Here is a 15,074-nt window from a genome sequence, read left to right on the forward strand (position 1 = left end):
GTTAGAACACCGTCAAGAAGAAGACAGGGATAAGCTCAAACAACATGTACCCCGGAAAGTAAGGGAGATGCTGAAATTATTTGGACTGTTGATGACGTTACTGTTAGCAACTAAATGGACTCAACCACAGAGCCACTTGTCCTAGTTAGTTAAATCCAATAGTGGATGGGCTGCAGGTATTTTTGAGCTCTAGCAGAAACAATGTGTCTCCCCTTTAAGAGGCTGGCTGCACATTCACATATGATGCACAGTGCTGTAACTTCATTGATCATTTAAATCTCTAGGCACGCTGACCGGTTCAGTCAGAATCTAATGTTGATAAATGAAACACGTTTTCTACACATTTTAGAGGTCTCACAAAGTCAGTCCAGGGTCACACAGTCAATCAATCAATCAATCTTTATTGTATAGCGCCAAATCATAAAAAACATAATCTCAAGACTCTTTTACAAACATAGCTGGTCTAGACCACTCTTTGTCAAATTATGAACCAATACCAAGACAGGGTAAGACTCAGTCTTACCCCACCTTAATCCACCATGAACATTGCGCCTCGCAGTATTTAGCTAGTTACAGCGTCGAGGACAAACGTCGTTTTAACAGGCAGACACTTCGAGCAGAACCAGACTCATGCTACACAGCCATCTGCCTCGACCGAGTTGGGTCTGGAAAGAGGGATAGAGGAGAATAAGAGATAGAGGTAGCAGTGATAGTGATCAGATGAGTAGCAGTAGCTGTTGCCGCTGGAGTCCAGCACGTCTGTATCAGCTGTAGTCTGGAACGTCCGCAGCAGGAGGACGTCTACGGCAGCTCAGAGGAACCTACAAGACAATGGAGCTCAGGGACTCCAGAAAGGTCTATGGTTAGTAACTTTAAAGGGACAGGTAGAGTTAAAGTAAGTGATGGGGCGGTTGGGGGAAAGGGGGTGAGATAGGATCCCAGTGTGTCAGTGCGCCAGTTCCCCTGGCAGTCTAAGCCTATAGCAGCATTACTAAGAGCTGGTCCAAGCCTGAGCCAGCTCTAACTATCAGCTTTATCAAAGGAGAGGGAGTCAAAGTTTAGGGTGAGACAGCCATCTTTCTTATGATCAATGAGGATGCGACTGTAACTCAGCTAAAGGGGATTAGATTCTGACTCGAATCAGAGTTGAGTTTTGTTTAACTCTACAACACTGGTAGAAGCTAGCATTACAAGGCAGCACACAGCCGCTCCCAAGACCACAGTGCTAATTAGATGTATCTTCATTAGCTTCAACTGGTCTGTTACTCTGTTACCTCCTGCACACATACAGAGATGTCCAAGTTACCCACAGTGTTCTTCTGAAGCAACTAAGCCCATTCTCTTGGATTTCATAGTCTGAATGTTACCTCTGCCCTCCAAAGTCTGACTTGCTCAGGAGAGACTCAGAATGATCAGAAAATACTGAAACATCTGCATCCCAACAAACAGACAACAAGGCAACATGAGTTTCTCACAATCTGTTTTCTTCTCACACCTCTGTGTTCACACTGAAACTCCAGAAATGCCTGCAGACTTGTTGTAACTCGTGATAAAATCAGTTGGAGAACATCTGAGGTTGGTCCTACTATAACTGTACCACTGCTGCCACCCAGTGGCCTGACTGCAATGTTACATTCACTGCATTTATATACTGTATCTGGGTATAAAGGATAAGAAGGACTTTATAACCATACTTTGATCTTAAAAACACACTGACTGAATAACCTGTCTGATTTCATGGAAAGTTAATATCTGAAACATGAATGTAATATGTCACAAAGGACTCTGGGAATATTGATCAAAGTATAATTCATTGAGCATCTGGAACTGTGAAATTCCCATTATAGGCAAGACTTAATCAAACCAGTTTGATTTTTCTGAATTTAATCCTATTATTTCCTCTCTCTGTTTTCAGGGAGTCGGCTGCCTGACAGGTTGGCAGAAGATTCTAGCCATGACGTAGACCAGCACAAACACAAATGTGGTTTAATTTAAAAACATTTTAATGGATTTAGTTTCTTTTTTGATTTTATAATCTTTGTATGGGAGCCAGGCTACAAAAACAGGTCTTTAAATATAGGCAATTAATATTTAACAAGTGTAGATTTAAATCCATCATTTGATGTATTTTAGACAATAAAATCCATAAAGTTGTGGGTAGAGGTGCCTGTGTGTTATAAAAGATAATACTCTAAAGGTTTGAAGGTGAGGACATTTCACTGCTCACCTGCTGGAACACTTACAGTCCAAACGCACCATTTGATCATCTTCCTCATAAAACCTTGAGCAGCCTGCTGTGTCATTGAGGTTTCACAGCCCTGAACATGAAGACAAAGAGGAGAAAATGTTAGTGAAAGAAAGATGTCTCAGACTTAAAGTAAAAGTGCAAACAGAATGTAATGACAAGAAAATAAACAATCTTTTCTCTTGTTTCTGTTTCATCATTGCTTCAAAAGCGAGACAAGAGAAGAACAATAAACAATTAGAAGTTGGCTTCCCCTGATTAGCAGCATTGTTAACTAGCTGTGATGGTCATGAAGCTGCTCAGGTTTCCCCAGAGGAGATCAAAAGCCAACACTGCTTATAAGATACATGTTTGCTAAATGTTGGTTAATAATTACTCTGATTTTAAATGTCAAGTCATTGGCGTAAGTAGTGGCGGTAGTGCAATCAGTGCCGGGCCCACACACTGAGGAAGGGCCCACGATGGACGTCCACCTTCACCACTCAGTAGCCTCACTTTGTGTCTAATCCCCTTCGTAATCTAGTTCTTCTTAATGGTTATGAAAGAAAGGCTTGCTGGGAAATGCTAATTTGTACATCCGATGACTCTATGACTCCTTGTCACGTGATAACGTGTGTGAAAGGAACTTTTTTGAAAATCTTATACAAAGGTGTAAGACAAAGAATGATCAGACTTACCTGTAAGATTTTTAGCAAGCCAAAAGCATAAAAGTGTCAAAAAGGAGAAAAGATAAACTCAAACTGATAAAAAAAAACCTGTTAAAGAAGCAGCTTTTAGCAGGATAGGATAGTGTCATCAGCAGAGAACAGTACAGCCAGACATTTGGACTTAAACAATATTAACACAAACTTTGCTGAGTCATGGAGGGGGATGGAATTTAAACTTATGGCTGTATAATTATTAAGTCTCATATGTTAGGAAATGAGCACCCACTGTGGTTCTTGTGCCATACATCAGGGGTTCCCAAAGTGTTAGCCGGTATCCCCTGGAGGGTCGCGAGACAGAAACGGGGGGTCGTGTGATGTCTTTCAGAATGTTTTCTTTTTTTTAAGTTACCTAAAAAATATTAATTATTTATTTCTGACTATTTACCTTGTTTTCTTATTTTTACCTTCCTTTTTGGTTTTACTGTTTATTATTGTTATTATTATTGTTATTATTATTATTTATATCTTTATCAGTATTATTATTATTTCTTCTCTTTGTTGGTTTTGAATTAGTTTTATATAATTTGTTAACTTGTGATGAACAAAGAAACACAGAAAAATGCAATAAAAAAGATGAATTACAACAGTTATCTAAAAATAGTAAATTTGACCCATTTATAGTAAAAAATATCGCCAAAAATAGTAGCTAAACTTGAAATAAAACCTTGAAGATAGAAAATGTAATGAGTTTTCTGCCTTTCTTTTTGCCGGAAGACTCCTAAGTTTAGGGTTAGTGAACAGTTAATTATCAAAAGCATCAGTAGCAGCAGATTAATTCATAACGGCACAGGAAACACAGCCACATGCTCATATAGGTAGGCTAATTTTCTGCAGACCAGCTAAATGAAGCCACATTAAATCACTTTGAGGGACAGTGGGGGTCACGAGTCTTTAGCACAGATATTTTGGGGGTCACAGGCTTAAAAGTTTGGGAACCCCTGCCATACATGATAAAAGTTATAGTCTGGATGATATTGCACCAGGTGCTGTCATTGATAAAGTGTAGGCATATGTAAAGCTTCTGAGCTTTTTATTTTGTCTGAGTGTTGCCCAAACCTGTTGTGGATGTTTTGTAGCTTGAATATCAGGCTGTGCTGGTTTGAGGCAGGTTTTTAGTTCAGATAAATGTGTTGTTATGGCTGCTGTTCGTAGTTCTGAGCATAAGCTGGTTGAGATGAGAGTTACTCTGTGAGTCTCTACACTGTGACAGAGATCGTCTGCTCTAAAGTTGTTTGGAGTCTATGTGTCCAAGCCTGTTTGGTGAAAGAAGGAGAGCCAAAACACTATCTGCAGCGGGCCCATCACGGTTGTTTTGCTACTGTGTCAAGTCATTAATGGGAGTATACATTTCTCCAGGTGCTGCAGTATAAATCATCTCAGAGTGCAGCATCACTGAGCCATCTATGACAGAAAGAAGTGTCTGTGTGTGTTTGTTGTTTAACTGTCTGGAAAATTAAAGATGAGGAAAAAACAGCTGCACTCCTCTCTGCAGCTCCATAAAGTATCTGGAACTTTTACTCACAGCTAACTCTTAATAGCTGGAGCTGAGTCACACACAGCTTTACAGAGCTTATGTGTTCTGCAGCGTCCACCTGAGCTGGTTGCTAAATAATGGAGGATGTTATCTAAAATGATAGGAGGTAATAAAACAGATAGAAAAGAAAGCAAGACTAAATTGCTCCAGTTACCTTGTCCAACATTTATCAGCTGCATTGCTGTTTCATGTAGCTACTGTATTCCTGGTTCACGACCAGACCCTCAAACCACAGCAAGAAATAAGGGCCCTTGTTAAAACCTTACATGACAGCGCTGACTTTGTTACAGCCTTCAATTTGGCAGATTTTAGCAACAGTAACAAGCAACCGATAATTAAGAAGCACCAGTTTTAGACCATTATTACTTTCTTTCAGTGAAAGTTAAAGTGAAGTTTTTAAAAGTGAAGTTCAAAGCTGTGAAGTTTTTTAAAAGAAAACAAAACTGTACCAAAGAACAAAGATTAATAACTTCTGTGAGCAAGTTCAAGCTGCTCTTGTTTATTGTTCATTTATTTGCACAATTAGAAAAAATACACACACACAAAAGAACAAAGATATATAAAGATAAAAATACACACAAAAAATACAAACAAAAAAGAACGAGAGGCAGAAAACTCAGAGAGCTTATTTGAAGCCTCCACCTGAATAATGTTTAAATATCACAAATTAATTAAAAGATACTAAATCGACACACATGAAGAAAATAGTAGATATTGATAATAAAATAACACAAAAGATTTTATACAACTATATTGACACCACAGTGATCATATCAGCTTTAACATAAAACACATTTATATGAAAAAGATTATAATAAACCTTAAATGCAACAATACAAGATGAGTATAATTAAAAAGCAGTAGTTAAATGCTCTGGTTTCACACTTGACATGTGTGATTCACAATCACATGACAGACCCTCTCAGTCTGTCCATCCATTTAAGCTGGCAGATTTCCAGACACGGCTTCTCCTCTGTCGTTCCTCGGCATCAGTGCTGCGTTCAAACTTTTCAGCCCCACCACCTCAACCTGCATATACCTAGCAGTTCTGACTGGGGTTAAAGATTTCTCATTACGCCTCACTCCTTGCATGTACACTACCAGTCAAAAGTTTGGAAGCACCTTCTCATTCAAGGGTTTGTGTTTATTTTAATTATTTGAAACACTGTAGATTAATACTGAAGACATCAAAACTATGAAATAACATATATGGAATTATTGAATGAACAAAAAAGTGTTAAACAAAGCAGAATATGTTTTATATTTTAGATTCTGTAAAGTAGCCCCCTTTTTCCTTCATGACAGCTTTGCACACTCTTAGTATTCTCTCAGTCTGCTTCATGAAGTGGTCTCCTGGAATGGTTTCTAATTAACATGAGCCTTGTCAAGAGTTCATTTGTAGAATGACTTGCCTTCTTAATGTGTTTGAGACCATCAGTTGTGTTGTTAGAGGTAGGGTTAGTACACAATGGATAGCTCTATTTGACTACTGTTGTAATCCAGATTATGGCAAAACCAGATTATTTCATAGTTTTGATGTCTTCAGTATTAATCTACAATGTTGAAAATAATTAAAATAAATAAAAACCATTGAATGAAAAAGTGTGTTCAAACTTTTGACTGGTAAAGTAGAATAAATCTGCAAGGAGTGATGAGGTCAGAGACTAGGCCCCAAACAGAGACTGTGGCTTTTGTTCATTCCAAGACATCCAGAAGCTGTTCAATTTACCTGGAACTTCTTTTTTTATCTACCTCCAGCTATGCACAGCAATGCGGACCTATGACGTTCCCTGATATAGCCCATTAGATTCCCATCCATTTCATGCAGCCCTGATTCACTCCAATAACTTTGTCTCCTCCTTTTATGCTATGTTGTTGAAAGCTTTGGTTAAACCTTTACCTATTTACAGTGCATGGAAGAGGGACCTACCATCCACAGACAGCAATCTTAACTGGAATCTAATCTATCCTCCAGAAATCCTAATCATCAAGTTATTCATTTTAATTGTATTCACTGCAAAATTTAGTCCGTCCACGGGGTCCTTGGGATGGGGTGGGAGGTTGCTTGGGGGGATGGGGTGGAGTGGGGGGGTTGTTTTGTTTGTTTGTTTTTTCTTTGTGTGTTCTTGTTTGTATTTCTAATTTTCTTTTGCCTATCTATGTTTGTCATTCGTGCTATGGCGATCCTACAGAGGGAAAATGTATTTCCTGTTTGCTTGTTTCTGTTGGTCTCTGCTTCCTTATCCTTTATCTGACATCGGCAATGGACATGATCCCTCTCTCCTGTACTCTTCTTTTTGTTATCTGTGTAAACTTTGTTTTGGGGATTTCTCTGTTGTAATTATAAAAATATACTGAAAATTTGATCACAATTTTTTTTTTTTTTTACATAAGCTAACCCTAACGTTTCATGTCCTCCTCAAATACTGAGAGAAAGATAAAAGGAAGTCCAAAACAGAACTGTAGTTCAGAGTTCTGAAGGCCAACCTGTAGTAACACCAAACACCAGACAGTGTCACTGCTCACACATCAGCTTCACAACCTGTACGCATCAGACAGGGATTGATGTTCACATTTTTAGGGAGACAGTCTTCAGACTTCAGGAGACAGACTTCAGTGTTTTTAAAAAGTAATGCTTACCTCTATGGTGTGATGAGGGTGATCACATGAGCTCCAGTCTTCCTCCAGAAGGTTGTATCCAGTTATCCAGGTCTGAGGAGTTTATAGGCTGTCATCCAGAAAACCAACAAACATTATTCATCAATTATCTTTCTGTTTATGATGAATATCATGTCTAATATGTAAGTTCAAATTTCATGAATCTAAACCTTGAAATATGTTCCCCTTTAAAAATCACAAAAACTCAGGCACTGGTTTGGTCTAGTGGTTGTGTTCCGCGCCCCATGAACAGAGGCTATAGTCCTCTAGTGGGCAGCCCAGGTTTGATTCCAACCTGCAGCCTCTTTCCATCACTACCTCTCACCCAGTGTCTTTTTCTGTCCATATCCTATCCTCTCAGAATGAACGCATGAAAGCCTGTAAATAAAACTAACTCAACTCGTATTTATTTATAAAGCACCTTTCATCAAGCATGGGGCTAAAGCAAGATAGAGGAAAGTAATATGTAATACTTTAAAACAAAAATCATTACAATAAAATCAATCAAATATAATCAGATATAAACCAAATAACAGAAAAGAAAACCACTACAATAAAATCAATAAAATAAAATCAGATAAACACCAGAAAAAAAAATGATAGAATACAATATAATAAATAAAAATCATGTTAAAACATGTTATATAATGGTAATAATGAAGCCCATAGCTAAAAGGATATTACTCCAAGTTAAAGCCAGATTAAAAAGGTAAGTCTTTAGTTCACTTTTACAAACACTCAAAGGCCACTCACCTGTACATCAGCGTGCCCAGTAGCCTAATCAACGCGACTGTGAGCTGGCACAGTGCCGTGCAGTGGCAGGGAGGAAGAGACAGCTCATCACACCTTGAAGAATTATAGTAATCAGTTGATTTTACCTGCTGCCACAGCACAGCGCTTCAAACTGCCTTCGCTGTGTTGCTTTCAGTCTTTGGCTCAGCGTGGTAGTAGGATCTTTGTTTTCATTTCAGCTGTGGAGTTTCTGTTTCTGTTTCTGATGGACTTTGTGTTCTTTCTTTCTGTCATGACACCTGATGCAGATCTAAATTCCTCTGGGATAATATTAAAGTAGAATTATTATTAAAAATTGAGCGTCCTTTTGATTTAACCCTTTAAAGCATGAACCATCGAATAATTGCCAGAAAATTCAAATTATTTGAAAATGGAGTGTTTATTGGACCGTCTGACAAATGATAACAAAAAATAAATTAAAAAGCAATTTTCCAATGAGTTTTAATTTGTATCATATTTGATACATGAGTCATTTTGGTACACATTTTTTGCTCAATGTTTCATATTTTTAAACAAACTAAAACATATAAAAATATATTTTTTAGCCTATTAAACTTTGAGTTTCCTTCACATTTTTCCCAAAGTAATTTCAAAACTAGAAATATTTTTTCCCCATATTGCATGACAACGTCATACATATTTTGTATCTACTACACAACAAAAAAACGTATTCATTGTATATTTCTTCTCAGAAGTGTTCAATTTTTAATGGAAATCAATGAGCAAGAGACAATTATTTGCCATGGCAACAATCAACCAGTCATCAATCTTCATGATACAGCAGGTTGCATATATAAAAATACAATATACATTTTAATATCTGAATTTCTACTCTACATATATCTAATTATGTCATTTAAACATGTTCTTAAATAATAAAAAGACTGTATGTTCCTCTATGGAATAATGTAACTATGAAAAATTATGATTGACAGATCTCCAAATAAATGACCTTATATACCTGCTGTATCTATTATGATACACACATTTTCATCCCGATTTGACAATAAATAAGTAATGAAATATTAATTAGTTTTACATTGCATCAATCCAGTAACTATTCCTCTTGAAGTTTCAGTAACAGTTTGAAAGTTTTTTTCATCCAAACTTTTTTCAAAATTGGCAAAAATATCCCTGAAAAACCTCGAGTGGGTCACTGATCCACAGCTGCCATTTTGGATGTCTCAAGTGACGACCTTCTGGTGCATGGATGTTTACATCAGGTTTTTCGGGAAAAAAATATATCACACTGATGACGTAGAGGTGTCAAAAACTGATGTATCAAATATGATACGCTTTGCGTTATAGGGTTACATTATTATGGAGCGGTTCAAATATTGTGCAAGCCGTGCGTAAAATTGTGCGCTGAGCTTAAAACAAAATACAATAATTGCAACAAGTCTCTTCAGCTGATGGCTTCATAGAGAAAACTCTCTCTCTCTCTCTCTCTCTCTCTCTCTCTCTCTCTCTCTCTCTCTCTCTATATATATATATATATATATATATATACATATATATATATATATATAAGTAAAGTGGACAATAAGGAGAGCGAGTTTGTCTCTGCAGTTTAATGTAACAAATGTGAAAGTGTGTTTTGAACTCATGGACACTATCAGGTTCTGCAGAGTCTCACAGTCTAAAGAGACAATGTGAGATCACTCACATTATAACTAATAACACAGAAGAGCAATAATTAATGCCACCCATATTCTGTCAGTGGCTGTCATGGTAACGTGACGTGACCCGAGGTGACCTCAGAGCTTCAGGCCTTTGGAGAATCCTCTTTTGCACCTGGACTTGACCGGAGGTAACCCCGTGCAAAATCTCTCTGCTGGAAACTGAACTTTGGGAAAACTGATCTGCTGATAAGCCTTGTTGGATATCTTGACCGGAGGAAACCTCGAAGAGAAAACTTTAAGAAACCTTCAGTTGTTCCACGTACTCTTCATGGAGGAGTACCTGTGGGCCAGAGACAGGTGGTGGTTTCACTACTCTGCTGGTAAGATATCTTCAAATATTTCAGGTTTTATTAGTGAAAAACGATCTTTTACATTGTTAGAACATGCTCCCTTATGAAATAAATGCTGATTTTAAGTTTGTTGGAAGTTAAAATTTGACATTTAATCGAAGTTTTGGGGAATAAGTGATTTGACTGAGAGGTACACACAGACGATCTTTGTTGGTGTAAAATAGCTTCATAACAATATTTTAGGACTGTACGGTTTCCCCGGTAAATGTATACACGTGTAAACCCTGCTGTGGTGATTTGAAATGTTGTTATTTGTATTTAATATGATCATTTTTTCGATACTTATCGTTTAATTTGACTAAATCAAAGATGGCGACTGAGCTGTTTTTTAAATAATGCTTAAAATCAGTGTTTCTGGGTCACCATGGAGAGGATAGAACTTTCAGGGAGGTGAAGTCAGAACATGCAGATGAAAACAAACTGACTCCTGTGTCTGAGTTTGATTTAATGAGAGCTTTCTCAGTCTTTCAGTACAAATATTAGCAGATAAATAAAGCAGAATTAAAGAATCAGAACACAGCAACAGCTCAGTGTGATGAAATAAACTGTTACTGTATTTAAAACCAGAGCTAATGAGTTCAGTCATCTAACAGACATGTTTATGTTTTCATACTGAAAGGTTAATAGTTGCTGCATGTAATAATGGTAATAAAAATAATTATAATGATTATTAATTGTGATGATGATGATGATGATGATGATAATGATGATGATGATGATGATGATGGTCATTAATGTAAGTATTTATATATCTTTTTATGCTTTTAATGTATTTATCTATTATTATTACTATTATTATTAATTGATTAATGTATTATTATTTAATGTTTGGTCTCCCTATTAAATCATTTAGATTACCCCCCCACAGATTTGTTTCCATTACCATCTCTCACCCAGTTTATCTCACACTATTGTCATATTTGCTGCAATTAAACATACAGAGACACACGCCCACATACACACACACACACTCACACTCACACGCACACGTACACACACATAGCTTTCATAATTTAACAGAGTGGTCTAGACCTCCTATCTTTGTAAAAGCGTCTTGAGATAACGTTTGTTGTGATTTTGCGCTATACAAATAAAGATTGATTGATTGATTGATTGATTGATTGATTGATTGATTGATTGATTGATTGATTGATTGATTGATTGATTGATTGATTGATAGGAATGTAGTGGAGTCAAAAGTATGATATTTGTCTTTCAAATGGAGTAAAAGTAATAAGTTCACCAAAAAACTGGTTCAACCTGACTGAACCTTTGAACAGGTCGTCATGTTCAAACTGTGTTCAAATGGATTTTAGTGGAGCAACAAAAAGGTTTCTTGTTTTAATGTGAGATGGGGTTTTTAAAGTTAAGTAATGAACTCTGAAAAGTCTCAACTGCTTTGCTGTGTAACCATGAACTTATAATCAGATGCTACATTTGTCTGCAGATTAAAACTTATAAAACACCATATTCATAAACAAATACATGAGTCTAACCGTGCAATATGTGAACCTTTCCCACTCAGATGACCTCTTCTGGCCCAGGAACAACGTCATCGAGGATCCTCCACCGCCCCCTGCTGAGGACGAGGAGGAGGAGGAGATCGATGTCGTGGGTCTGGACAATGAGGAGGAGGAGCCTCACACATCTGATGGAGGAGGTGAGAGGGATGATAGTTCTGCACAATAAGTGTTTCTTTGTCTCATGTGACCTCCTGACTCAAGGTGGAGTAACTGTATGTGTCTCTGAACACGTCCTGCTTTGTTTTACACAGATGAAGAGGAGATCGACATTGTTGGTCTGGGGGACGAGGAGGAGCTGCAGGTGGCCGGGTCTCAGGGAGAGGACGGAGGTGCTGACGCTCCTGACAGGTTTGAGCGACCTGACAGCCGAGAAGAGGAGGAGAGAGAGGAGGAGCTGAATGATGCCAGACCTCCCTCTCCTCCTCTGCTGCACGAGGGTCCTGCTGAAGCTGCTTCTCTTGCTTATCCTGTTCCTGTTTATGCTAACCCCTATGCTGCACCCTTTGCTAACCCCTATTATGCTGCCTACGCTAACCACTACGCTGCTGCTTATGCTAACACCTACGCTGCTGCTTATGCTAACACCTACGCTGCTGCTTATGCTAACACCTACGCTGCCGCTTATCCTAACCCCTACGATGCACCCTTTGCTAACCCCTACCCTGCTGCTTATGCTACCCTCTATGCTGCTGCTTATGGTCCCGCTTTTGGCTACTTCATTTCTCTTTTTGCTCCTCCTCTTGCGTACCCTTATCTTCTTCCTTTTGCAAACGAAGTGTCTGAGTTTCAGATCCCTCAGCAGGAGCCTGAGACCCTCAGTCCCCGGGCCCATGAGGAGTGAACAGAACTCTTCAGCAGCGACAAAGACCCTGCATCTCCCTCAACTTCTTGTCTCAGCTCCTCCAAGAAGAGGAGGAGGACGAGGGGCCTCCATGCTGTCTCTCTTCCTCACCACAGGTAGGTTTCTCTCTGAAGGATGCTGCAGTGACCCTCTCTTAGTCCACTGACGCCTGGCCTCTGCGTCTCGCGGGACAAGGGATTCCAGGGACAGCCCTTGCATCTGGCGGGACTGAAGACTCCTGAGATAGCGTCTTGCACCGGGGGCCTATTTTTTCCATCTCCACTTTTTTTGCGTGGCGGCTGGATGGACTTTTCTTTCTTTGATCCTGAAGGCAGGTCTCTGCATCTGGCGGGGCCTGTTAGATCTCAAGTAGCCTTCTCGTCTGGCGGGGCTGTCGACTTCCGCCGTGCATGTAGCCTTCGCATCTGGCGGGGCTGGAGAGGACAGAAGTAGCCCTGGTCATGTCTTCGGATGGACTCAACCTCCCTGGTCACAGTGCGAGAGACTCTTACTGATGGAGCCGTGACTGGACCACACAGGGAGAGAGAAGAAGAACTGCAGAAACGAGAGGAAACCAAACATCTTCTCCTCAGAACACAGGAACCAGAACCACCTGGTCTGCTCTACACCAGCAGATCAGAACAACAACTTATAGAGGGAAACTTCAAACATCTATTTCATATGGATGAAGACGGTAAGCATAAATATCTGACACATGGAGGACAAGACTGAGAAAAGGTAAGAATAAACTTAATCAAACGTCAGCCCTTTAATCTGAGCAGATGTAACTTTGATGTTTTGAATAGAAGTCTATAATAGTAAGTGCTCTTAAGACCTTTAATTATTTATGTCTGTGGTTATTTATGCATTATTTTGAAAGTTAAGCACAGAGGAATAGTAAGAATAAAAAATGTTAGATGTAACACCAACTTCTCAGATTTAAAGGAGCATTCACACATTTAAAGGCCAAGCATTAAGGGAGTTAGGCAGCTGATTTAGTCGTCTTATCCGTCATATCTTTCAAAGCACTTTACATTTCTGTCTTCTGACTGACTCTAGTGATTACTATAATCAGACAAAGAAACACAACTGTTAGTGTGTTTACTGTTCATTCACTCTTGCTCCACCTCCTGAGCTGCTGCCGTTCACATGATGTGGAAAAAGGAAAGTTAGACTCTAACAATGCTGCATCTTCATTGATGAGTATGATCATGTTTTAATAGCCCAGACTGTGTTTCTCATTCAAATATGTTTGATGTGTATTTCTGAATTTCATTCCTTTGCTCCTGATGTTGATCCAGATGTTTCCTTGATGAGAGAAGAAGAAAAGTTTCCTCCTGATGAAATGAGAGAGATGACCGACAACGAGATGGAGCGCAGAGGCTTCCAGTGAGCAGAAATTTAAATATATATCTATACTGCTTTGATATAAAATGTTTGTGCTTTTCTGTGACACCATGAGGTCTGGAGACACTGACATGCTCATGACATGTTTTTGATTTCACAGTGAAGGACTCTTCCTGGGTCTCTGGTTCTCTTCAGAGAGGGCGTCAGTCAAACTCAAGCGGCAAACTCCGGTCTCAAATCATGAAGCCAATGCGGAAGTGCTATAAACTGCAATACATCGAAAATCCGCTTGAGGCTGGCTGCAGAAACACCGGAAACCACATTGATATGAATGGGAAAAAGACGATCTTTGCAGCATTAATAAACATGTTTGCAGCCTGGTTCAAAAAACGGCTTGGCCCTACAAAGCTGATCTCTCTATCGGCACACACTGTACGGGGGGTGAATTTTTTTCTAACGTGACGGTTAAGAAGATATTAAGATTACGAGTTTTGCCCAAATAAGGACATGACTGACGTGACTCCCGGTCGGGAACACACAGCCATTGGCTAAGAGGCTCACACTACGTCACACTCTGCCTAGTTGAGTTCCGCATTACCAATATGGCTGCTGCCGTCGATTTGCTTCAAAACAGCTCTCAGGAACAGATGGGTGACGTCACGGATACTACGTCCATATTTTATACAGTCTATGGTTAAACTACACAAAGGCGACATCACACAACCAGTTTGATGATAAAGCTGCAGCAATACAGCAGCCCACTGAACACTCTGAACCTCCTGCAGATCCAGACTTTCTCCACTTCACTTCATTTTGATGTTAAATTAAATCAATAAAATAAAAAGTCAGACATGTGAAATGATCTGGTGATCTGTGAAATCCTTCATCCTCCTCACTGAAGTAATAAATCAAAAGGTTCACTAAATTAAATGCATCTGAACAGGTTCGTAGACAGCAGAGTCACAGTGTTTGAACATGCAGGTTCACATGGAGCAGACTGAAGATTATTACAGGGTTCCCACGCGTCCTGGAAAATCTGGAAAACCTGGAAAACAGTTGACCAGTTTTCCAGTACTGGAAAACACCTGGAAAATGGGAGAAAAAGTAAAATGTCTTGGAAAATCACATATAGTCCTGGAAAATTATTCCAACATGGCTGCGTGCGACCTGACCCGATTTACAAAACACATCCCCATTCATTGAAAGTTGAGTGCACACTATGCTGGAAAAGACAGCGACACTGCGCAACTTTTTTCACATCTTTTCTCCTTCACTTCATAATCATGCATTCACAGAAAACGGGGGTATATTGTTTATGTTTTATGGTACATGAACCTTGTAGAGTGCTCTTTTGATTCAAAGAGTCTTATATTTAAGTTATAGTGTGACCAGTGG

General features: G+C 39.0%; 1 protein-coding gene across 5 annotated transcripts; it reads left to right on the forward strand.

The window, feature by feature from the left end:
* The first annotated feature begins 9,567 nt into the window (after positions 1-9,567).
* On the forward strand, positions 9,568-13,991 carry LOC117816248. Of its 5 annotated transcripts, none has more exons than XM_034688452.1 (5): positions 9,568-9,938; positions 11,494-11,628; positions 11,743-13,535; positions 13,634-13,721; positions 13,840-13,991. In XM_034688452.1, exons 1-3 carry the CDS (start codon positions 9,887-9,889, stop codon positions 12,330-12,332), a joined length of 777 nt encoding a protein of 258 aa, XP_034544343.1. In that variant the 5' UTR covers positions 9,568-9,886; the 3' UTR covers positions 12,333-13,535; positions 13,634-13,721; positions 13,840-13,991. The 5 variants fall into 5 exon arrangements, with proteins under 5 accessions (XP_034544343.1, XP_034544350.1, XP_034544358.1 ...); XM_034688459.1 differs by having other exon boundaries at positions 11,743-13,070; XM_034688467.1 differs by having other exon boundaries at positions 11,743-13,026.
* Positions 13,992-15,074: the final 1,083 nt, after the last annotated feature.

Source organism: Notolabrus celidotus, chromosome 1 (assembly GCF_009762535.1).
Source record: "Notolabrus celidotus isolate fNotCel1 chromosome 1, fNotCel1.pri, whole genome shotgun sequence".
Classification (NCBI taxonomy): Eukaryota; Metazoa; Chordata; class Actinopteri; order Labriformes; family Labridae; genus Notolabrus; species Notolabrus celidotus.

Bases quoted from the DNA above. Each gene is read 5' to 3' on its own strand.
- LOC117816248 (XM_034688437.1), top strand. From the start codon at position 9,887: ATGGAGGAGTACCTGTGGGCCAGAGACAGGTGGTGGTTTCACTACTCT. The intron at 9,939-11,493 runs GTAAGATATCTT...TTTCCCACTCAG, and splicing joins GTGGTTTCACTACTCTGCTG to ATGACCTCTTCTGGCCCAGG. The intron at 11,629-11,742 runs GTGAGAGGGATG...TGTTTTACACAG, and splicing joins TCACACATCTGATGGAGGAG to ATGAAGAGGAGATCGACATT.